Source organism: Pseudoliparis swirei, chromosome 8 (genome assembly GCF_029220125.1).
Source record: "Pseudoliparis swirei isolate HS2019 ecotype Mariana Trench chromosome 8, NWPU_hadal_v1, whole genome shotgun sequence".
NCBI lineage: Eukaryota > Metazoa > Chordata > Actinopteri > Perciformes > Liparidae > Pseudoliparis > Pseudoliparis swirei.
Genome location: NC_079395.1, coordinates 15,171,521 through 15,195,665, shown reverse-complemented (window position 1 = coordinate 15,195,665; position 24,145 = coordinate 15,171,521). Strand labels below are relative to the sequence as shown.

Sequence of the window (24,145 nt, the reverse complement as noted above, 5' to 3'; positions counted from 1 at the left end):
GGCGCACCACATGTCCCATAAAGAGGCCATGTAGAAAGAGGATAGAAAAGGGGGAGGCCAAGACCATACACAGTCCCCGTAACCTGAATGCATAGAGACTGACGCGCTAGCTCCGTCAGCGAGCAATGAAAATCCGGCCAAGAAAAAGGATTCATTAGGAGAGACATCTGAGTTTGCGCAAACGAGCGAATGCACACGCGGGCGTTTCGGCGTTCGGTGCGGTTTCTCTAAACAAACCTCAGAGCGGCACAGCAGGTAAATGCTATAATTCATTGGAGAGCACACAGCGCCCCAGTTCGGACAGAGAAAGGGAGCTCTATGAGGCATTATTGGAGGTGAATAGTGCGCGGTGGTGCCCCAGCTAGATAAATAAACTCCCAGCGCTCAGGGCCCAGGACCTCACTGGTAGAGAGAACAAACAAGACCAGAGTCAACCTGGGTCACTTCTAAATGTTTATTTCACCCCCCTTCCCGCCATCCTTCAATCCAAGTCCCCCTCGTTCCATCCCTTTTTTTCACCCCCCCCTAACACACACACACACACACACACACACACACACTCTTCATCAGTCAGACCAAGACCACCCCCCAACAAATCAACACACAGTGAGCAGCTACATATATATGTGCATATGAAAGACACATGGCCTCCATGATACTGGAGTCACACTGACTGCTCCCTAACTATTTTGTTTTTTTGTATGAGCAATTTTTTTCACGAAAGTCTTCGTGAATCACATTTACAGCGATAACATGAAACACACATTGTACGATTATTTTGGTGCCGAAGCTTTTCTAAAGGAAAACAAAAGGTCAGCGGACTGTCAGTCACGGCAACATTGAATGCAACATACTGAGAAAGGCTGCGATGCAACTGAACATGGAATAATGGAAACTCAATCAAAATAGCGCGGCACCCTTTGTTTCCCGGCTAAAGAGCGACCTTTGTCTTTGGTCGGCACGAAACAAAGCGGCACCAGTCACCTTCGAGTCTGCGCCATTCGCTTGTCCTTACACCGGGAACGTAGAAAAAGTAAAGGGAGGTGGAGAGAGGCTGAACATGTTCTTGGTCCTTGGGAGGGAAATAAAAGAAATGGTTCTTGGGCTCAATAAATTCATTTCTCGTCTGAATGAGACCAGCAACGTGGAAAATTTTTGCCTTTCAGGCAGGGATGAATGTATGTTTCAACCACACATTAAGCAGTATTAGCGGTCAGTGGAGTGTCTAATGTGACTATTTTTCACAGTGGCCAACTCTGCCCATGATTAGCATAATTAGCAGAGGCAAGCCTATACATATGGAAATAGAAAGTGCCTAAATGCCAACCCCGGTGGAAATTTATGTGTGGTGGCTAACACCACTGGCACATCTGAATAGAATATAAGTGAAACAGATTTTTCATGTTGTTTTCGCTGTTTTATACTGTTTTTAAGGTGTGATCTCAGGGCAGTTTTTTTCTTCATGATGGTGGGACCTGCATGATTTAAACACTTTGAAACGGATACATTTTGTCTTTTCATGCTCGCACATTATTTAGGGTTTCCACAACTGTCCTTGTAGATTAATGAACAGATCAGCGTGTGTGTGAAGACAAAAAACACACACACACACACACACAGACTGTATTTCTATAGGTGAGATACCAAAGTGCCGGCTTCACCCTCCCACAGCCAGCTCTGTCATTGTTTTACAGGCTGGGAAAGTTTTGGTCCATTTGCTTTTGTTGTGGAAAAAAACCCCTTCCCTCTTTATTTTATTCTGATGTTTGTTGGGAAACATCTGAAAGAATTTGAAGGGGTTGAATGACAAAAGGGTCTGCATTCAGTCTGGAGCCGCAGCGCTGAAGGATTGTGTGGAGGAACGGCCCATCTGCCCTGGCTCGGGAATGCCAGAGGGCAGGGCCGGGCTGAGGACCCAACGTGGGGCACAGTCCTGATGCTGGCGGGTCCACAAGTGACAAAAGGACGTTTTTTTGTGATGCTGGCTGCCAGTCCAGGATAATGAGTTTCTCATTTGGCTCCTTTGCTGTAAATCAAAAGAAATAAAGGACCTCTATTGGAGAACATTGTGAAAAAGAGAAACGGCTGAAGGAAAAAAGTAAATGATGCAGAGAAAACAGCAGCCAAGGAATGACTTTCTGTCCTCTTTCATAGTGTTGATACTCTATGGTGAGTTTTGCCTTAAATCTATATTTTATTAAAGCAGTTTCTGTGAAGTCGTTCAGGACTTATCATGCTGCCATGCTGTGAACATCAGGAAAGGGTCAAATCCAATGCACTATGTAGCAGGTAAAGCATACATGTCACTTTCAGCCCTCTTCGTCTTGGGTCTTCCTCCATAGCAGCGTGGGGCCTTTCAGAGGCCCCCTAATCCAGCTAATCTACCACACTGAACTTTGAAGGTGGCCTGGTCTGACCTAGCATGGCCTGGAACTGGGACTTGGCCTATAAGCCACGAAGACAGAAGAGAATAAAATAGAATACATTTGAAGCGCAGCACTTTAAAGATGACATTGGCTCCGTCCTAGAAGCCAGATGTGAGAAGCAGCACATATTTCAGAGAGTTAGGGGATTCTGGGTGTTCGGCTTTTGGAAAAGGAAGGGTCAGGTGGAGAGGAAATGACTGGGTTTGGCGGAGACAGGGCCAAGTGTTCAAACCGGTGCGCACACACAGACACACACGCACACAGACACACACACAGATGTATATTCACACACACATGATATCCGTGTACGGCCGTGAAACCGTGTCAGGGCTTGTTGTGATGTTTTTAATGTGCTTTTCTCTTTCCCAATGTCGTAACTGTTGTGAAAGTGCTTTTAGTGGTGAAGCTAAATGAATTCACATGTTGCACCCAGCAAGTCGAGTTGTAAGATTCTTAAGATGGTGGTCGAGTTTCTCAATAAACAACCATGGATGTGTGGATGAGTGGTACTCATTTTTGGATTCTTCATTCCCCCAATGTTTTTCTATCATGTTGACTCACACATACTCATATTTCATGTCTGAAAATTGCTCGTGTCGTAAAAATTAGCCGCCACCGGGGTGTTGAAACGCCGGATTTCCACACTCAAAGGCGCTTTCTTCTCAGGGTGGGAACATTTCCGGGAACTGTCTCTTTAAGGCTGTGTGGAGCCCAGGCTGAGCGCAGGGAGAGAGGGTAGGGGGATTGAAAAAGAGTGGGATAGAGAAAGAAGTAGACAAGGAAAAAGAGAAGAGAAAACCACGAAAAGACAGATAAGACAAGAAAGGACAGAAAAGGAGCGAGCGGTAAGCTGAACAGAGCTGAACTGAGCAGAAAAGTCCCGAAGCTTCAGAGTTGGGTGGTTGGGGCTGGACCAGGGGTTGAGGAGAGAAGGCGAGAACGAGAGAGAGAGAGAGGACTGGCTGCCTGGGTGGTCCAGATGGGAGGAACGAGACACAAATAGCTATAATTTACTTCAGGAGGCCTGTAATTACAGAGCCAGAGTCTCTCCGAGCCACCCAGTTCCTGTTGGGATCAAAACCCCACACTGCAGAGGTTAACATACGAAATGTCAAAAAAGGTTTAACAGATGTCAAAGAGGTCCACGAACGGAAAGGGTTCCATTTTGTAGTTTTGTTTGATTGGAAATCTGTGCGGCAAGGAATGAGGGGCGGCGATGAGGACCGTACGGATTCTTGACTTGTACTTGACATTGAAAGTAGAATAAACTCTGTGCTCTGGAAGAACAACACATTGTTATCTTCTCAAATACAAAGAGTGAGGAAATATTATTTTTTCATTGTGGTTCAATTTGAAGAAGAGCTTTATAACTTCTTTCTTCTTCTTGGGATGCACTGAGCCAGACACTTAAAAAAAAAAAAAAATGAGGTGACCGTATATTTTGAAGCCCCTGCGTAGGTAATTAAAGCCTCGGAAGTGGAGCCTAGAAATATTGGACTGTCTCGGAAGCCCAGAGCTCTAACCTGATCTCACACTTTTGCGGCGGAGGCGGAATAGTTTGTTTTTTCTTTTTCTCCCCATCAATTATAGGAGCCTGCTCCAGGCTGGGGGAGGTGCAGAGAGTGTGAGGGGAAGGGAGAGAGAAAAGAAGAGGGAGACAGACGGAGAGAGAAAGACAAGGGGCAGGATTTGTGTAGAGTATTAAGGGTATGAGGGGAATATGTGCTGTCGGGTTGGTAGGGGAAGTGAGTAAAAGATGGACGAGAGTTACAATTTAGAAGGAGGTAGCCCTCGTTTCCAAACTTCCCCCGTCTCCCCTTCCCTCCCTCTCTCTCTCTCTCTCTCTCTGGGGTTGTCATGTAGTGGGACAGCGAGAGGGGCAGACCGGCCCGCTGTGATCCAGCGCGGCATGTTTCATGTCCACTTGGCACCGGCACAGATCCCCCCGGCTGGCAAACTCTTTTCAGGGCAACCTCCTGTAATTAGGGGGCTGGAGTCTACCGCACAGCACAACATCTCTCTCTCTCTCTCTCTCTCTCTCTCGCTCTTTTTTTTATTCATCACCTCCTCTGACATCTAATATCTCTCTTTCCCTATGAATCCATGTGCCTTTCTTCAACCTCTCGTAAGTTATCCGATGCATTTCCTTCACGATCGTCTGTGAGCCACGGGCTGATCCCTCTGAACCAACTCTTCGCTTCTCCTCTCATCATGCTCTTTCCTCCGGTATTCAAAATGTCTAAATGGATATCTTCTGCCCCGAGCCGAGGGTTTTTGGGGCATCAGAGAGCCGGTTTTCCGAATGAACAGGGCACATCTGTTTCGCACAACGAGCCAATGAGGAGCTGTATTACTCATTTCTCTTGGCCAGACATTGGCTCGTGTGAAGTGCCTTCAAAACCAACACAGGCGAGGACCGAGGGCGTTGGTCGAAATATGTGTGTGTTCTTGTGTCAGTGTGTGTGCTTACATGCACATGCAACACACTTTGTTATAGGCTCCAAATGTGTGTGTGTCTTTGTATAAAGATGTGCTGATGTATGAATACCATAGTACATATATCTATCTATCTCTCTCAAGAATTCAGTATTAATTTGTCCTTTTCTCATTTGTTTTCTAGCTGGTAGTCGGGTGAGCACGGAGCTCCGCTACACCAAGGAGAAGCAGGGAGAGGAGTCCGTATTTACCTCACAGATGCTTATCCAGACCCCCAAAGAAGAGGGCACCAATATTCTTACCCAGGAGGCTTTGCTGGTTCACATGGAAGCCGCCCTGTCCGCCAGCAAGGTCCAGGTGTCACTGTTTGGAAAGTAAGTCGACCACGGACAACTTCTGTGACAAGGTTTCATCGTCTATCAACAATAACAGCGACACATTATAACACGTTTTCTCTCTCGTAGATCGTGGGATCTGAACAAAATATGCTATAAATCAGGAGTTCCCATTATAGAAAACGTCATGATTGAAAGGGTGAGTTTACAACACACTGACTCTTCATTTCATGCCTGGTTTCTGTTCTTTGCTCATGCTTCTTTTCTATTTCCTGATCCCAGATGATTGACAAGCTATTCCCCTGTATGATAATCACCCCATTGGACTGTTTTTGGGAAGGGGCCAAACTACAGGGAGGATCCGCCTATTTACCGTAAGTCCTGGAATATTTGACCCGACTTACTGTTATTTTGCATATTTAAACATGTCATAGAAGGTTTTGGCTCTCCCTTTGCTGTCAATGCTTCCGCTTGACTTGCGTTGCAGACGAGAGCTTTTGAGGTAACTCTGAACACACGCTCGATGGAGACGTACAGTCGGGCTTTCAGTATTCGGCCAGTGAGCGCTGTGACTGACAGCGGCGGCCAGTAATAGAGTTCTTTAAGAGCCCAGAGAGGGACTGGTGGGGGGGGGGGGGGTCCTGACAGAGCAATTCAAAGAGAGAAAGTGAGGACGAGGGAGGGATGGAGCGAGAGAGGAGATGGCTGCAGAAGCAACTGGGTGGTGGGTTGGTAGAATGGAGGGTGGGGAGGCGGCGGCGGCGGCGGCAGCAGCAACGGTGGTGGTGGTGGCAGGGGAGCCCTTTGGGTCAGACAATGGTAAGCATTCTTTCAGTTTACGAGTGAGTGTCCATCAGTGCAGGGGCCCCGGAGGAGGGAGGGGGGCCGGCTTTGTCAGCTCACGGCTAACACTCGGCATTCTCATGGTAATGCCCCGGGCTCCCAGCTCCCAAGTTGTCCAACAAATAAAATGGGCAGTATTCAAGCCTCAAGTCCCTCGAGAAAGACAGAGTGAAGCTACAAGACGGTTAACAGTGGAGTCTGGGCGTACTCGGGCTTTTGCAGATTCATTTTTCCTGTTTTCAGGGCGACGTTCCCTTCAGGATGTTGAGTCACTGAAAGAGAGCTTTTTGTTGGCGTCCAAAGTGATATTTCAATTGAGTCCTTAGTTTATAAAAGAAGTTTAGGTCATAGCAGATGTTTCTTTGCAAACAAATTATTTGTTTGTATTTCTTTCTCCAGCTGATTGCGGTATGTTGCATGACAGGCCAGCAAACACAGAAACAAACACAAGATTCCCATCCTGAGCATCTCCCAGCAAAGCAATAGTGAGGGAGAAGAGGCTCTTTGATGCTCTTCTTCCAAGTAGTCCTGTCAGTCCCACCAAGTGTTCAGCATCTGTTGTGATTTATTAATAGTTCTCTTGAAGGTAATTTGCGGTGGCCACTGAGGCCGGAGCCCCCCTCAGCTTCCGCTTCACTTCAGCTTTCGTTTTTAAATGCGGAAAAAAAGAAGAAGTGTGAGATGGAGAGAAAGAAACGGGAAGAGGGAGAGAGGGGCAGATTTGGAAAGAGAAGGAGGAAGAGTGAGTGAGTGAGTGAGTGAGAGAGAGAGCAAAAACTTGGGTGAACAAAGAGTGGCAATCTATGAAAAAACAAAAGGGCCCAGGCTCGGTTCACTCAAGCAAAGCGTAGCTGATAAAGGAGTGTGTCTTTGCGAGCAGCAGCAAAAGGGACGCTGGTATGTGGGAACAGGAGAGCAGCTCTCTTCATCAGCCATTGGAGGGAGATCGGGCTCAGAGCTGAGATACTTTCCATCCCTTTCTGTCTGACTGTCTTCTTTCTTACTTTGCCCACCATCAGTGTTATTTATTGCACAGAATTAAAAGTATTTCTTTTTTTGGGATGGTTTGATTTTAAAAAAACAACATTGATCAATAATATTAAAGTGGATCGATTCATTTTCTGGAAGATAAATGCAGTAAAAACTAAATCAAGTATCCAGAGCAGGATATCGGTGTGTGAATTGATGATGTAAAACACTCCTGTTCGACATTGGTCCCTTCAGCGAGACCGAAGCACAGTTTAGACTAGATTTATACTAAAATTGTGAATTTATTTTAAGGAGGAGGAGGATGGCGGAACAGTCAAGGCTCAGAATAGAGTTTATTTGTCTGTGAACATCACACGAGAAACAACATGAGAGTTTCCCCTTTGCTTCTCCTCTCATCCCTCACCTATGTGCCTCCCATCCATCCACCCAACCTTTCCCCTTCCCTCCCTCCTTATCAAGATGTTTGGGAGGCAGACGTAATCGCTGTGACTCGGTGCAGGACGTTGAGGAATGGAAGCGAGCAGGCAGCCACCGTGCCTTTTCCTTGTGGCATTGTGGCAGCGTGAAACAGGATAATAAACGCTATTTTATCCTGTATCTGCAGCGAGCCTCCTGTGTAGCCCGGCCCAGCCAGGGAGACACAATTAAACTCTTATATCTGCACACGGTAGAGATTAGCAGGAATGCAAAGCCAATGCGGCCTCGCCGGCACAACGCGATACAAGCTATTTCCCAGTTACTTCTTCAGGTTCTCGTCACACATGTTTGTGTTGACGCTCATCGCGTGTGTGTCTTTGTTCTCCAGGGGTATGCCGGACATCCAGTGGATGAATCTAGATCCAGTCAAGTTGATGGAGGAGCTGAGTCAGTTCACTTCACTGGAAGGATTCAGGGAGATGTTGGACAAAGCTCAGGTGGGAATCACAAATACGGCCTGACGGACATACAGGATGATTTACTGAATGAAAGACTTGTGTGGTTGCAATTATTTGTTCTTTATACTGAGACTTAAGTGATGTTGTTTGATTCCTCAGGTCGGACATGCCTACATGAACAGGCCATGTCTGGACCCCTCAGACCCTGACTGCCCTCTCAGTGCCCCCAACAAGGAGCAAGGAGAGGTAAACTATAAATATCATTATATCTCAAAGAGAGCTCATCGATTACAGGAGCGCTCAGAACTAACACCTGACATATTTCTCTGTGTTTTTCCGTCTGCTCATCCATTCAGAGTCCTGACATTGCTGGGCGTCTCCAGGGTGGTTGCCACGGTTTCAGCCGGAAGTTCATGCACTGGCAGGAGGAGCTGATCCTGGGAGGGCGGGTCAAGAGCAGCCAGGATACTCTGCTGAGGTGTGTGCTTGACATGTGGAGAAAGATCGGACACTTTTTAATACATAGCATGTTATAAATTGGCTCTTGTCTTACCGTGTTATCGAGAGGTTGTGTGATTACAGCCAGCCGAGCACGTCACGGCGAGTCTATGTAACGCTTAAAAACCCAACAGACACATGCTAGGAATGCCTGGTACCGAGAGGGATTGGTTTCCTCCAAGATAGGCCAATTAAAGATGATTGATAGATAGATGGATACTTTATTAATCCCGAGGGATTGACAGCCACATAGAGTCCCCCCCAACCGGCACACACACCCTGTTATCCATTTTTGTGTGTAAGCGACCAAAAAAGAAGAAGATACAGAAAGAGGGAAAAACACTCAAATTAATGTTTTATTTCATTTTCCTGAAGCTGAACTGTCTTTTAAGAATTCAGTTGTAGTCTTTTTCCATTGACTTCAACTGGATTTAAAAGCATGGTCGATACAAATTAGGCGCCGGTGTTTGCTCAGAGAGCCCAGCTCATGACACACACAGGCCGAAAAGAGCCTTAAATGAAAGCGGATTCCAGTCCCATCTGCAAGAGCCACACTTAGACGACTCTTAGATGTGATTTATGAGCATTTCTTTCACATTTTGAGCAGCGCTGCTGCTCGCCCGTGTCCGTGCCAAGAAAACCTGAGGACATCTGGGATTGCAGCCGAGAGACCGGCACACGGGCAGACTAGATAACACCTGCTCTTAGCCGTTTACATTGGCAGACAGGCAGACAGATCCGAGAAGAAAAGGCACCTGCCTTCAGACGTTCACAGTGAGGCACATGCTCCTGTGTAGGTGAAGGGATGACCGGATGATTTTTAATCGGCTAGTCGTGAGATGGATGATGCAGTTAAGGTTTCAATTCAGCTCAACACACAATAAACTGTTTGCATGGGGAGCCAGACATCTGGGAGGTGTCCTAAGATTGCATCTGTGTGTCTTGCAGTGCGGAGGCTCTCCAAACCATGTTCCTGTTGATGAGTCCTAAGCAGCTGTACGAGCACTTTAAAGACGACTACGAGATCCACGACATAAACTGGAATGAAGACAAGGCTACCGCCATCCTCGAGTCCTGGCAGAGGAAATTTGTGAAGGTGCGAATACACGTCACGCATTTCACGTATACTGAGATGCTCTCGTACAGACACAGAGCAAACTACATGCACACGTAAAGCTGGAGTGGATAGTGTGATTGTAGCCACCAACAAGAAGTATGAGGAAGAATGAGGAGGCATGCCCTTGTCCATGTGCTTGTTTTGCTTTGGCACACACACACACACACACACACACACACACACACACACGCACACCACACAAAAACACTGTGTGGGACTTTCTGCAGTGTCTGAATTCCATCAGTCTTCGGCTCCCTTGTAAAGCAAATCATGGGGCAGAGCAGGGCAGTCGGTGTGTGTGAATGCGTGTGTGTGTGTGTGTGTGTGTGTGTGGTAGGCCCACCATCTCTCTCTGTCAGAGCCCTAGTTATAGGAACAAGCTGTTGCTGTGATAGCTGACACCCACCACGGTGAGGGTAAGGAGAGAGGAGGGGGGCTAAGGGACATATGCAAGGACGGACAGGCAACATTAAAAAAAATAAAAAAAATCCAACGTAAACTGACAGAAACAGAACACTTCCTCCTGACACATTAAATAACAAGAACAGATCTATTTCAGATTTGGAAGGATGACTAAATGTGGACAGTCAAACAGATCGGTGGGGAGCTTCAGTCCATCCGCGGCACAGAGTGGAGAGAGTAGCCCCACAAGCCATGTGATCCCATCCCTTTCACCTTTGACCTCATAACCTCTGGCATCTGTGCTCATTACTCCTCAGTTGTCATACGTACACACACACACACTCACACACATTCGAGCACGTGTAAACACACACAATCATACTCACTTTCACACACATTTCAAAGGGACAGGGTGCTTTTTCTGTGAGATGGCCCTGAAGTATGAGGCTGTAGGAGAGATGTTGGGTCGGTCCTGTTTTCATGTGCATGAAAAAAATTCAGCAGTTCAGACCCTCCAAGATTTTGTGGTTCATTTAACTCTCACTCCAGTGCTGGCGGTATCTTATTGTTGTCAATCTAATTGTTTATTATTTATGAGGTAATATGATGAGTAGTTTATCATTTGGTGTATTTTTGTTTTGCTAATTAATTTATCTTCATCCCCCAGCTGGTCCACCAGAGCATCCCATCTAACTCCAGCCAGGCCATCCACGCTTTCTCCACCACCACCCTCAACGACATCATGAAATCCTTCTCTGATGTCAGTGTCATCAGGGTGGCCGGCGGGTACCTGCTCATGGTAAGCCCAACAAATGATCTGTGTCAAGCGGTCATGGCTCGTTAGTTCATGAAACAATGTTTAACTGTACGGTAAAAGAAGCTCATATTGAACATCTTCTCTCCAGCTGGCCTATGCCTGTGTGACCATGCTACGGTGGGACTGTGCCAAGTCCCAGGGGGCCGTGGGGCTGGCCGGCGTGCTCTTAGTCGCCCTGTCAGTGGCTGCAGGACTGGGTCTCTGCTCCCTGCTCGGCCTCTCCTTCAATGCTGCCACCACACAGGTACAACACAAAGGGATCTGCAGACATGGATTGTGTGACATGTAAGGGGGTCTTTCTGTTTTTAAAGCCCAGCTGTTGATGTTCCATGTTCTCTCTTCCCATCCCAGGTGCTTCCCTTCCTGGCATTAGGGATTGGTGTGGATGACATGTTTCTATTGGCTCATTCCTTCACAGAGGCTGGAAGTAACATCCCCTTTAAGGTACCTTTAAGACATCCTTTCCTTTTATCTCCTCTCCTCTCTTCTCCTCTCCTCCCCTCTGAACATTGTCTGCTTTCTTGTGTTTTTTTTTAAAGGAGCGAACAGGAGACTGTTTGCGGCGCACCGGCACCAGCGTGGCGCTGACTTCCATCAACAACATGATTGCGTTCTTTATGGCTGCCCTCGTCCCCATTCCTGCCCTGCGAGCTTTCTCTTTGCAGGTATGTTTCGCGACGCGGCCTCTCGCGCATGCGCACAGACACGCGTACATAATCGCACACCGAGAGGCCGGAGGCTTCTTTTGAAAATGAAAGAGATAATTTAAGTGAGGTGACATTCATTCAGGGCGAGGAAAGCCTTTGTTCACAGTTTTATTGCCACTGCACCTACAGGGCCAACATTTTTGTGCATAAATGTGAGTGTGTGTGTGTGTGTGTGTGTGTGGAATAATCAGAGAACAGAGAGTGATGAACAGACAGAGAAAGAACAAGAAGGAGAGGGAGGAGTGGATCAGTATATCACTGGCCCGTCAAGGCGGTTTGCTCTGATCTGTGACGAACTGTGGGTGGTCTGCTACACACAAGCAAACACACAATTGCACACACACATAGACGCAAACACACGGGAAACCACAGCCAGTTAGAACATCAGCTTCAGGGTCTGCAGTGGGGAGGCAGCTGTGGTGGTGAAGGGTTATGGTTATATTCTCAATATATATATGTATATATATATATACATACATATATATATGATACACTTTCTCTCAATCTTTCTTGTCGTTGTTTCATTCTGGAGTTCTTTCTTTCTCTTCTCTCTCTTCCTCTGCCCTTCTGGCTCACTTAGTATTCCTGGCTGGTGATTTAGAGTAGGGCTTTTCTTGGCTTTCTGGGCTGTGGTCTAAGAAACAAAACAAAAAAAAGAACAAGAAAGAGCACTGACTCCCCCCAGCTGGTACAAGGTGTCTGTGAATTCACACATTTTTCCCTGTCAATCCTCAATTTGTTTTTTTCTAATTTTGTCTCTGTGTGTTTCGCTCCCCAGGCTGCCATCGTGGTCGTGTTTAACTTCGGCATGGTGCTGCTCATCTTCCCTGCCATCCTCAGTCTGGACCTCCACCGGCGCGAGGACAAGCGCTTGGATATCCTCTGCTGCCTGTACAGCCCCTGCTCCGACCGCGTCATCCACCTCTCTCCGCACAAGCTTTCGGACGCCGGAGAGCAGCCGCACGCGCCTTCGACGCCGACGACGCACACGCACCAATACGCGGCGGGATCGACGATCACCACCAGCACCCAAATCACCACCACGGTGCAGGCCTTCACGCAGTGCGACGCGGCCGGCCAGCACATCGTCACAATCCTACCACCTACCTCGCAGATCTCCACCAGCCCGCCGTCCATCATCCTCTGCCCCACGTCACAGCCTCAAGGTAAACACGGCGACATGAAGATCACAACAATTATGGTATTTTGTGTCCAAAGTGTTCTGTAAAGTTAGCGCGAATAAACCGCAGTACCCAAAACACTAATTTCCGGCTTGGATTTCCTCCCCCCAGCCGTCACACCTCCCCCCCCAACCACCTCCCTGCCCGACCCTTACGGCTCCGAGCTCTTCACCCCGACCTCCAGCTCCACACGGGACCTCCTGGCTCAGGTGGAGGATTCTAAATCGGGAAAGGAGTGCGTCCCACTCCCTTTCCTCCACTGGAACCTGTCGACCTTCGCCAGGGAGAAATACGCCCCGCTGCTCCTCAAGCCCAAGAGCAAAGCCATCGTGGTGGTTCTCTTTCTGGGCCTGCTGGGCCTCAGCCTGTATGGGACCACCATGGTGCACGACGGCCTCTATCTCACCGACATAGTGCCACGCGACACCAAGGAGTACGATTTCATCGACGCCCAGTTCAAGTATTTCTCCTTCTACAACATGTACCTGGTCACCATGGATGGATTTGATTACGCCCGGTCACAGAGGCTGTTGATCCAGCTGCACAACGCCTTCAACTCTGTGAAATATGTGGTCAGAGACAGCGACAACAAACTGCCCCGTATGTGGCTGCACTACTTCCAGGACTGGCTAAGAGGTAACAGTCACTCTTTTATTTATTATTTAGTTAGTCAGATAATAAGTTAATCTCTGTCCCAATGGGAGTTTTTAACAATTATGTTTTTTTTTAACCAAGGGCAGTAATTAATTTGTGTGTGTGTGTGTGTGCGCGTGCGGAGGTGAGAACTTGCAAAGGGTGAATAAAAGTTCAGTCCCGCTGTTGTTTACCCCCGTCCACCTGGGCTCAGGGGTGGCGCAGTAGACGGGTTGGGGTCAGAGGTTATCCTTGCATGTGTGTGTGTGTCCTCAGGCTAGAACATGTCAGAGGCCCAGTCAGGAGGAAGTGATAACTAACAACAACCTAATCAATCAGAGCCAGATGAAGAAAAATAAAGATAGCCCCCAGACAGACATGCAGGAACACTCGGATCATTTTATGATAGTATAAATCATAATATTTATAAATGACAACCACAGTAATCTTTTCTTTTCTTTTTTTCCATGTGTGTTTTACCTCACACGCAGGTCTTCAGGCTACTTTTGATGCTGACTGGCAGGCCGGCAGGATTACCTCTGGCAGCTATCGTAACGGCACAGAGGACGGAGCGCTGGCGTACAAGCTCCTCATCCAGACCGGCTCCAAGAAAGAGCCTTTTAATTACAGCCAGGTATGTCGACGAGAGCCACGGGAAACACTTTAAAACAGTGTCCGCGTGTGGTTTTGCGGACCTTAGCAGTCTCTTTACCATTTATTCAAAAAAAAACTCAATGCCAGAATGTCTCAATTGTGTTTTCACTTTCCTCTAGCTGACATCTCGACGCCTGGTGGATGCCGAGGGTTTGATCCCTGCGGAGGTGTTTTACATTTACCTGACCGTCTGGGTCAGTAATGATCCTCTGGGCTTTGCGGCCTCCCAGGCCAACTTCTACCCCCATCCCAGAGAGTGGATTCATGACAAGTACGACACGACGGGGGAGAATCTGCGCAGTAAGTCTTCTTACACAACACATTATTACATTAGAATATATTATATCCTGCAGTACAAAGTAGAAAAAAAGGATAGGAAATCTAACCTTTCTTGTCTCTCTTACTTGCAGTCCCAGCTGCAGAGCCTTTGGAGTTTGCCCAGTTCCCCTTCTACCTGAACGGCCTTCGCCAGGCCAGCGACTTTGTGGAAGCCATCGAGAGTGTGCGGGCCATTTGCGACGAGTTTGGCCGCAAAGGCGTGTTGAACTACCCGAACGGATACCCCTTCCTGTTCTGGGAGCAGTACATTGGACTCAGACACTGGTTCCTGCTGGCGATCAGCATGGTGCTGGCCTGCACCTTCCTGGTCTGTGCGATCCTCCTGCTCAACCCCTGGACTGCCGGCATCATTGTAAGCCAGCATCCAGTTTGCCCTACCACTCTTCATCGTACCTCTTCCTCATCCTTCCTATGGTTCTGCGTTTTTTCCCAATCATGCTACCTCAACAACATCATTAGCCCTTTCCTCCTCTCACTTTCTTCTCACCCTTCTCAGCACAGCTCAATAACGCTGTCTAGGGGGGCCCCTTTTTCTCTGCGGAGGGCCAGTACGCACGCACGCACACACACACACACACACACATGCACACACACACACACAGGGACCTTTGTCATTCTAATGTAGGCTGGGCTGGCCTTAGAAAAGGAAATGCAAAGGAGCGAGAAAGGCTTTGCCCTCCTGAAGCCTCTACCTCCAACTCCCTCACTGCTTTTGTCAGAGGGAGAGGGAGAGACTTGGGGACAGGACAGATCTGCCCAGTTGCGACCTTGGCCTGCTCAACCCATCCATCAGGGATATGTGCGTGTGTGTGTGCGTGTGTGTGTGTGTGTGTGCGTGTGTGTGTGTGTGTACGTGAGAGAGAGAAAGAGACAGTCTGAGTGTTCAGCGGTTGGAAAACATTTCACACACAAGCTGGTGGGACCGGTGGTCCTTAAGGGCCCCCCAAGCTCACACACATACACAAATCCACATATCCCCGACCGTTTGGGGGGGGTGGGGGGGCTGAAGTGTAGCACAACAACAGTGCCCGTTTCAAGTGGAATGTGTATAATTTAAGTAGCGATCCCTAGCAGCGCTGATTGAGACAGCAACATAATCCTCACACAGAGAGAGAGGCAGAGCTACATGTGTGCACTGTTTCCTGGCATCAGCCTTCCTGTGAAGGTTTCACCCCGGCCCTATGTGGTCGAGCAGTAAAATGTCTTTTATAATTTCCAATTTAACCGTGCCCCGGCTCCGAGGCCCCGCTGGGATCAAAAGCTTCCTTTGGCCGGGAAACGTTTTCGAAGACTCGTTGTTGTTTGCGTTGCGGTTTACGGTAACAACACATGTTTACGATTAAGTAAACTGAAACACTGCATCACACTGCGAGCTGTTGCATTAAAATATCGGAAATGGTAAAACAAGCAAACCGGCTGCTATCCAGTTAAAAACCCGGCGATTTGTTTCCCGCAAAGACAGACAGATGTATACGGGGTTCTGGTCGTGACACACTGGCCACACTCTGTTGTCTCAGGCGCTGTCAATCATTTCAACCACCTCTGAGCAGGAACAGGGAGGAGGAGGAGGAGGAGGGGAAGGCATTAGCCTCGGGGAGGGTAATTTGATGCCATGTGGTTGAGACCCTGAGCAAAAGGTCAAAGATTGTGCTGGGGGGAAGAAACAAAAGGGCTGAACTCAGGCACATTAATTTTTATTGATTACATGCTTTCATTTAAGTTTTATTGCTGGTTTCCTCATCATCTCATTGTTTTTCAGTCTGGGTAATTGAAAACACTTCCGTTTGTAACGCTCCACATCTTCCTTACAGGTGTTCATTTTGGCCATGATGACGGTGGAGCTGTTTGGCATGATGGGTCTGATCGGCATCAAGCTGAGCGCCATCCCTGTGGTCATTCTGATCGCCTCTGTGGGCATCGGAGTGGAGTTCACCATCCACATCGCCCTGGTAAGTCAACACTCGGCACAAAGCAAGAGCACACACATGGATTAACTGTTAGGAGGACTGAGCTCCCACAATTAAACACCTACTTTACTTGAAACCTGACGCTCTGAACTCAACGTTTAATACTTACTGCAGCCTGACATGTGGCCACAGGATTTGCCTACCTCGGAAGAATTACATTCAACCAGTAATGCTGTTTAAATAAAATAATAAATTAAATGTATTTTACTGACTTGTTATTGAGATTTTATGAAAGCAATAAGCTGCATTGCAAATATTATTGTTTTAAAGTGCAAACCACGGACTCCTGTGGCGTAATGCCTGAAATGGAAAGGGAAAAAGGTCAAAGAAATGTGATTAAAGATTTACGAGGAAGCGTTTGGCTTCCGGGTTCATGCTGGCAGTTCTCTAGCATAGTGTAGTCTTGCAGTGTAGCAAAGTGCCCCCCCCCCCCCCACACACACACACACACAAAGAAAACAAATGTAAGAATGACGATCCAATTTTGTGTGATTGGCAAGATTTCCACCTAATTTCTCTCCCCCCCCTCCCTCTACCACGCAGGGCTTCCTCACAGCGATTGGCAACAGAAACAAGCGCTCGGCTGTGGCTCTGGAGCACATGTTTGCCCCGGTGGTCGACGGCGCGATCTCCACGCTGCTGAGCATTCTCATGCTGGCCGGGTCCGAGTTTGACTTCATCATGAGGTGAGATGCTGTGCATGTGTCTGCGACCATGCATGTGTGTGTGTGTGTGTGTGTGGCGATGTATGTGCCGACTTTTGTACTTGTGTGTGTGAGAGTGACGGTACTCGCTCACGCAGCGATACTGTCTGCATCCTTCACAGACCATTTGTTACCTTCAGAAGTTGCCGTGTTTTGATTCGACGCCATTAGTGTGTGTGTGTGTGTGTCTGTGTGTTGTGTGTGTGTGTGTGTGTGTGGAGCCAGTTGTCTATCCTCCTACTTTGGGACGGGAGGAAGCCTTGTGGGGGGTCAGCAGTGCATACAGGTGGAAATGTTATACCCCTATTTATGTACACACATACAAGCTGACAAATATGCACCTGGTTCTGTCACTCTTGGCACACACATACAAACAAACACACCTACACACACACACAAACACACACACCCGTCTTCCCAACCTTGGAGCACAGAAATGGGGAAAACATCAAGGGTGCGTAGCAGCTGCTCGTAAACATGGAAGTGTTCTGCTACCCACTGGGTGATCTCTCTTTCTTTCTCTTGCTCTCTCTCTCGTTCACTGCGTCTCTTTCACACACGCACACACACACACACACATACAAGAGGGAATCTGTAAAAATTCCTATCATCCGTTTTGGCATTTGGTTCCTCCACGTCGGGTGCCGTCATAAAAAGTGGATCTAAATTTGAACTGGTCATCCAGTCCGATGAGCTGAAGCCCACCAACAGACAACCCTCCCTTCTGTGTGTGTGCGTGAGTGTTTTTGAAAATGCTGTGTACTCATGCGTGCGTGTGTTCTTCTACCACTGTTTCATGGTCAGAGTGGAAAAAAAGGCGAATAGCTCGATGTTTTTCAGCTGAATGTGGTCCCGGCCCAAACCCTGAAACCACAACCTTGAGCTCACAGGCTGCAACGGGCCTCCGTGACATAAAAAGCGTTTTTCTGCAGAAACAGAGACGGAAGAAGAGAGGGGAGGAGAAGTACTGCCAGGGTGGCTTTCCACGCTCGAGGTCTCGGTGGGTGGGTAGATGAACGGATCCACCGCAGTGTCGGATCGGAAAGATAAAGAGGTGTAAATGGGGAGAAATTGAGAGTGAATAGGAAGTTGGACCGGGAAGAAGAAAGTCAGGAAGTGCATTGTCGGCATCTTGTTTTTTTCTTCTCTTCTCCTCTCCTTTGGTTCTGTGAGAAATCTTTTCAGAGGACGGGGTGAGAAGGGGAGACAGAAGGGTCCAGCTTCTCTGTTGGAGGTCTTGTTTAGCTGTAGCTGTAGCGGTGGTGGGGTGAATGGGGCAAGCCAGAGCGGCCTAGCTGGGGAGTAGCATAAATATACTGCTGTAAACATCTCCTGGCCTTGTAATGCACTGAATAAACAGCAAGCCTAATTCAGCTCCGCTCAGAGTCCTCTCTCTCTCATGCACACACATACATAGGAGTGCACACACACACGGAGAAATGCACATATGTACAGGCATGTAAACACTTACGCTCTCTTTCTCACACACACATACACACACATCTCCCCAGGGCCTGACAACGAATGGAAAAGATTACAGTTTATATAAACAACAGAATTCCTAACAGTGAGACACTGTTGGAGGTCCCACCAATGTCTCACTCTCTTTCTTCCTTTCTTCCTTTTTTTTCTGTCTCACTCTTGTTTTTGTTTTTTCACACGATGTACAGAAGTTGTTCGGTGATCGAATCGGCAAGTGAGCTGAAAAGTGGTGGCCACTGCAGTGTCATAAAAAATCAAATAGAAACGCCAAAGCTATTTGTGATTTCAGCGCCCGTGCTTTAATTCAATAAAACGCGCAGATTAAACGTCTGCGTGTGGTTGAAAGGCAGTCATGGTTTTTAAAAGACAAAATATCTCCCCGAAGTGTTTTGTCAAAAGTGGTTAGGATGACATGGGTTGTGCTTCTGATTAAGGAAGAAAACAAGGACACCGCTAAAAGAAGAAAATGTGCCATAGAGAGTTGGGGAAATCACACCAGACATGCAAACCGTGAACTTTTTCCTGGAGAGTGACCGTTGTTAAGAGAAGTAGTCGTAATCATTGTAGTAGTCCATTCAGAGGAGGGAAGCATGTTTCCAGAGCACCATACAGCTATTATTCATGTTTTTTCTTCCTTCATTCCAACAATAATTTTTTTCCTCCCTCTTTCTTTTTTTCTTTAAGTCTGGCTGGTGGTTAGCATCTCACTGTCTCCCTCTTTCTGCTTTCTGTTAGTGTTTAAGTGGAGTCCTCTCTAATTTTCCTCGGGAAGCTCTTTCTTGTGGCCTGCCTCCACCCCTGGCCTCCTCAGAGCTCCATGAAACACACACACACACACACACAAACCGACAGCGAGAGAAAGACTTGTAGCAGCAACAGCGGAGGCATCAAAGCATGTTTTAGTTGGACTGAGCGGGGAATCAGATTTGCCCTCCCTGCCTTTGAGACGCAAACACTGGGCTTTCCCTGACTTCTTCCCCTGAGCTACTTCCCTTCCTCAAGTGCCAACTATGTGTGTGTTTGGAGTTGTGCACATGCACGTGTGTTTGTGTGTTCTTGTCGGTATAAAACATCAGGTCACTGTGGTCTCGTGCAATTTTTTTGTCACAAAAAATTATAAAAAGAAGGGCCAGGCAGACCTGTTTAGTGTAAACACAGAGGTGTTATATCCTTTCCTCAACTAAAATCCAACTGATCTCCCAATTAGCTCATAGTTTTAATTGGACGTTGGGTTCTTTGTTGTACTAAGTGTGTCTTCTTTTGGTTCATGCTAACGTCTCTCTCTCTCTCTCTCTCTCTCGCTCTCCACCCTTCAGGTATTTCTTTGCTGTGTTGGCCATCCTCACTGTATTGGGGATGCTGAATGGCTTGGTACTCCTGCCAGTGATCCTGTCCATGATGGGCCCGCCGGCTGAGGTCACCCCGGTTGACAATGCCGGTCGCCTGCCGACGGCTTCCCCCGAACCCCAACTGCCCCCGCCGATGACCCACCACGGTTACTACACGGGCCACCACAACCCACGGTCGCCTCGCCAACAGGCCTTTTCGGAGTCGTCTGACTCTGAGTATTACTCCGAGATGACCACCACGCCGGGCGTCGGGGAGGAGGACTATAAGTACTGTGACATGGCGTCGCACACCAGCGGTCCACCCTCAACGTCTCACATACTGCTGGAAGCCAGCAAAAACCCCAGTTTCCCCAAGCTTACGGTACGCCGCATAACCACACAGATGCGATGGAAACCCTCCCTGTTGGTTCAAACTCCTGTGTTTCCATGAAAGTAAACGACGAAACTTTATTTGTTACAGGTGGTGAAGCCATTCAAAGACAATTCAGCGGGCACCGGCGGAAGAGTCGAACCCTCAAATGAATCTTCCCACGCTGCGCAGTCACCTCTCGGCTCGCAGGTTACGTGCTGGGATGGTAACAAGCGGGAGCCGCAGCCGGGCCTCCAGAGGCTGCAGGCGCAACACTTACCCAACGAAAGACCTCACTTCCTCGGGAGGACTTATCAGAGCGGCCCCCGGCTGCAGAGCGGCAGAGCGCCTCAGCCAAACAGGACTAAAGGGCCGAGCTATAGCAACAGCGGCTCCGCGCTGCCGACGCTCCACTGCTCCGCGGGGGGACCCGTCACCATGGTGACCGCTACAGCCTCCGTGACGGTGGCTGTGCATCCGACCTTGCCGGGGACGGCGTACCAACGCTACATGCATGAAGGTTTTGACACGGACAGCGAGTCGGGCTGTTTTGAGGCGGCTCAGAGGACTTGTGGCGACAAAACAAACTTTTCTTCGTGCAAGAGAGACTCGTTAGAGCTCCAGGACTTGGAGGCGGCACAGAGCCAGGCGGAGCATCCGCTCGGCAAGACGCAAGGTGAGTTTCTTAGCAGTTGATTTGAGGTTTACCGGATTTTTTGTCATTTTAATTGAAAGCTGACGTAAAGAAAAAACGGAGAACAAACTAAGAAATACATGCAGTGTGACATTTCCTGTGCATTCTACTTTTAAAGGCCCGATGAGCAACATGTGACCCTTCTGTGTCTTCTCTGTTTTGCTGGTGTAGGTGTGTTGAGGATCCAGGCAGCCAATGATTGCTAGACTCTCTCACACGCCTCTCCGAGCCTCCGGCTGCTTCTCCAGGGCACCTTGGCGGCTCACGTCTTGAACTCTCAACTGTACATACACTTGACACAAAAAGGAGAGGATTTATTTCAAGGACATATTAAGAAGAAAAAGGACGTTTTAAGAATTATATAAATCTATGAGTATATATTTTAATACAAAAAAAAGAAGGAAGCTATTTAAAAAGAGTACTGTATAACTTGGGTATTCTCTTGTGTAAAAGTTCAGATGTAAAATATTTTCTTTTTTGGTAGGGTGGTTGATATCTCTTCCCCCACCCCCACCCCTACAGTGTATGGAATAAGAACTTTGCTATATATAAGAAGCGTCCACAAAAAGTGAGATGCTATTAAGAAATAAGGCTATTGAACATATGTGGTCAGTGTTTGATTTCTACTTGTCTTGATATGATCTTCTTTTTTTGCTGCTACATTTCAAAAATAGTGATTTGCCTTAAAAAGATGCAGTACCCGCCTCCTCCGCCCTGTTTTAATTGTTTTACACAGTATTATGTGAGATATTCTGCATCTGACACAAATGAATTATAGATGTTCTCTTTCACAGTGTGCACTGTTAAAAAAAGAGAAGCAGAGAGACTGTTTTCTTAACAGTAGTAACCGTCGTGCCTTCAATTTGTCCCCTTTTCCTTGTTATCACAGGAATCAGCACTCAGTATTATGTTCTCGCTTTGGTGTAAATATGTTTGGTCTCGTCCAGACACTCAATGTTTGTCAAGAAGCAGTAGTAGACTGATGTTATCACCATCATCCTGCCCATCTATCTGAATAGTGTGTGATCAGTTAGCCAGCATGCTGGCAGGGTCACACCTAATTCATATTTCATGTTTAATCTTTCGTCATCTGCAGTTTTCAACTACTTGAAGGAGCTGTGATAAGATATATTTTTTTCCTTCTGCAGTCTTTGTAAGCTCAACAGTGGGTGAAGCTCACATTGGTCACTTTGTGTTTGACAATTGTTCACCTTCTTGTGTTATTTTGAAAGGGAATCATGAAATCCAATGCAAAGGGAGTGATTTTATTTTATTGTTATTATTATTTTCTCCATTTTTTTCTTTGCTGGCTGCTTTGGGTTTGCAACGCGTTCAGGTCGTTGCATTTCTTACATGACGTCAACGGGTTCAGCCTTTATACTGCTCCGACCTGCTCTCACTCACTTTCTCGTGTCTCACAAACCTCATACATGACACGCTACGTTGTCTTTCATTCTTAGGATGTTCATGTTATTTGCTTTACAGAGTATTTTTCGTTGATGTTGTTCGGTGTTGGTCTCATCACTGCCAGGTTAAATTGCAGGGAAATAATTTCTTTTTTAAGTGGCAGCTTTGGTTTCTTTTGTACATAAGAAAGAGAAGTCGAGGAGCTACTGTGCAGTCGTGAATAGTGAAGGAGGAGGAGCAAAGCAGCATTTACAGTTCGATCAGACCGGAGACCGACCGCCTGCAGGTGTTGTCACACAGTGGTGAGGAGTTTAAAAAGGGAGGGGGGGGTTGAAGCGGGAGCTCCTGCATTGATTTGTAGTTTATTTCAAAAGAAAAAAAATGTTATTGTCATGCCATATAAATTATTTATATTAAAATTTATTTTTGTAGTTTGTACAGATGTTAGTATCTAGACTGAAGTTCTATTTTTAAAGAGTGAATATATATTATATATAAATATATCTATTTGTTGGCAAGTTTGTTTTTGTTTTGATGTTTTATTTTTGTTTGCATTTTGGGATGGAGGGAAGGGTTGACAACACTTTAGAGCAGAGGCCTTTTTTTTCTTCTTTTTTTTTGGTGGAGTAAAGGGGGCAGTTGGTGAACCATGAATGAGAAGGTGTGTAGGATTGTGTCTCTGTTACACCTTGTTTTTTTTGTTTCCTCTTGGCCCTTCCTTCTTCATTGTCATGTTTTAAAAAATGTTCTTGTCCATGTCTAAAACACTGTGACTTCTGAAAACTATGCTCAAGAAAACCCTTGTGTGACCGTTATGTTCCCTCACCTGCTATAGAAATTAAACTAACAAAATAAATTGAATTTTTTTAAAAAGTGCTTCTGTGGTCTTTGCCAGTCTTTTCGAGTGTGTGTTTTGTGTGTGTGTGTTTATCTGTTACCCTTTCCTTATCACACATGCAAGCAAACTTACAAACTGACAGTGTTTGCTGGTTAAATAGACCGACTCTATTATCAGGGTGCATTGTTGGGGTGTAAAACAAAAGGTTTGATTGCAGTATGTCAATTATTAAAACCCAGCAGTATCCGCACATTTAATACACATTTATTTTTAGGCCTGAATCTGATTAAAACTATAAAATCAGCTAGAAGCTAAAGACTCTTTAAGATGTCTCAGCCTCATTAACCCTGGTCAAACTATTCCCCTCCAAGAGAAGTTATACAGGACTGTTAGACATCGGACAATCTATTCATACTGATAAACGCTTTTGGTGCAACTGGATATTAAACATAATGGGGAATGAGTGTTTGAAGTGTTGATAACCCAGTTCACAATAACCATCTGCGTTTCTGTTGACTACTTTACTGAAATCAACATTGATTGCATGAATCCCCTGATGCATTTAGAATATTGAACTCATTCATATGTGACTTATTATCTTGTAAGGTGCAGTGCCTGGTTCATTTTTCTGCACATCAGCTATAATTGAAGCTGAATTCATGCGATGCTTATGATATCCAGGTGTTTTTCTATTGACTTCCAGCTTTCATGCAAGCCGTCTCAGCTCCCTCTGCCTGAACGCAAACATTTGATCCATTCATAATCCAAAATCCTTTATTACAGATGTGATCAAATGTCTGATTAGCACCCACACAAGATGTCAGCGCCCGTTCCTCCATATTTCCTCCGGAGCAACGCATCTTTGACAACTGACATGGAGGTTTTTCATGGTCCTCAGAGGATGATCAGTTGGATTTCTTTCATGTTTCGTCAAGTGCTCCAATAAAGTTTTCCTTGACCGACACTGACCCATGACACATTCTCACCATCTCCACGAGAAAGGATAACGCTGCTGACATCACTCGGAGAGCAACCTCCGGTTCTGAAAAGAGAGGCCATTGGGGAAAAGTGCCTTAAACTTGCTGTGGAAGTGGGCGGGGCC

The 24,145-nt window shown here is 46.9% G+C and overlaps 1 protein-coding gene across 1 annotated transcript in view; it reads left to right on the top strand.

The window, feature by feature from the left end:
- ptch2 (patched 2) overlaps nt 1-23,081 on the top strand; it is a 28,814-nt gene extending 5,733 nt beyond the window's left edge. The window contains exons 3-23 of the mRNA XM_056421780.1: nt 5,047-5,236; nt 5,327-5,396; nt 5,480-5,571; nt 7,836-7,944; nt 8,065-8,151; nt 8,262-8,383; nt 9,352-9,499; nt 10,590-10,721; nt 10,828-10,983; nt 11,091-11,183; nt 11,279-11,404; nt 12,225-12,612; nt 12,739-13,263; nt 13,752-13,894; nt 14,034-14,214; nt 14,325-14,605; nt 16,065-16,202; nt 16,764-16,906; nt 19,723-20,116; nt 20,216-20,780; nt 20,970-23,081. Of these exons, the coding sequence (XP_056277755.1) occupies nt 5,047-5,236; nt 5,327-5,396; nt 5,480-5,571; nt 7,836-7,944; nt 8,065-8,151; nt 8,262-8,383; nt 9,352-9,499; nt 10,590-10,721; nt 10,828-10,983; nt 11,091-11,183; nt 11,279-11,404; nt 12,225-12,612; nt 12,739-13,263; nt 13,752-13,894; nt 14,034-14,214; nt 14,325-14,605; nt 16,065-16,202; nt 16,764-16,906; nt 19,723-20,116; nt 20,216-20,780; nt 20,970-21,004 (4,118 nt within the window). The 3' untranslated portion in view covers nt 21,005-23,081. The remainder of the gene's footprint in view (nt 1-5,046; nt 5,237-5,326; nt 5,397-5,479; nt 5,572-7,835; nt 7,945-8,064; nt 8,152-8,261; nt 8,384-9,351; nt 9,500-10,589; nt 10,722-10,827; nt 10,984-11,090; nt 11,184-11,278; nt 11,405-12,224; nt 12,613-12,738; nt 13,264-13,751; nt 13,895-14,033; nt 14,215-14,324; nt 14,606-16,064; nt 16,203-16,763; nt 16,907-19,722; nt 20,117-20,215; nt 20,781-20,969) is intronic.
- The last annotated feature ends 1,064 nt before the right edge of the window (nt 23,082-24,145 follow it).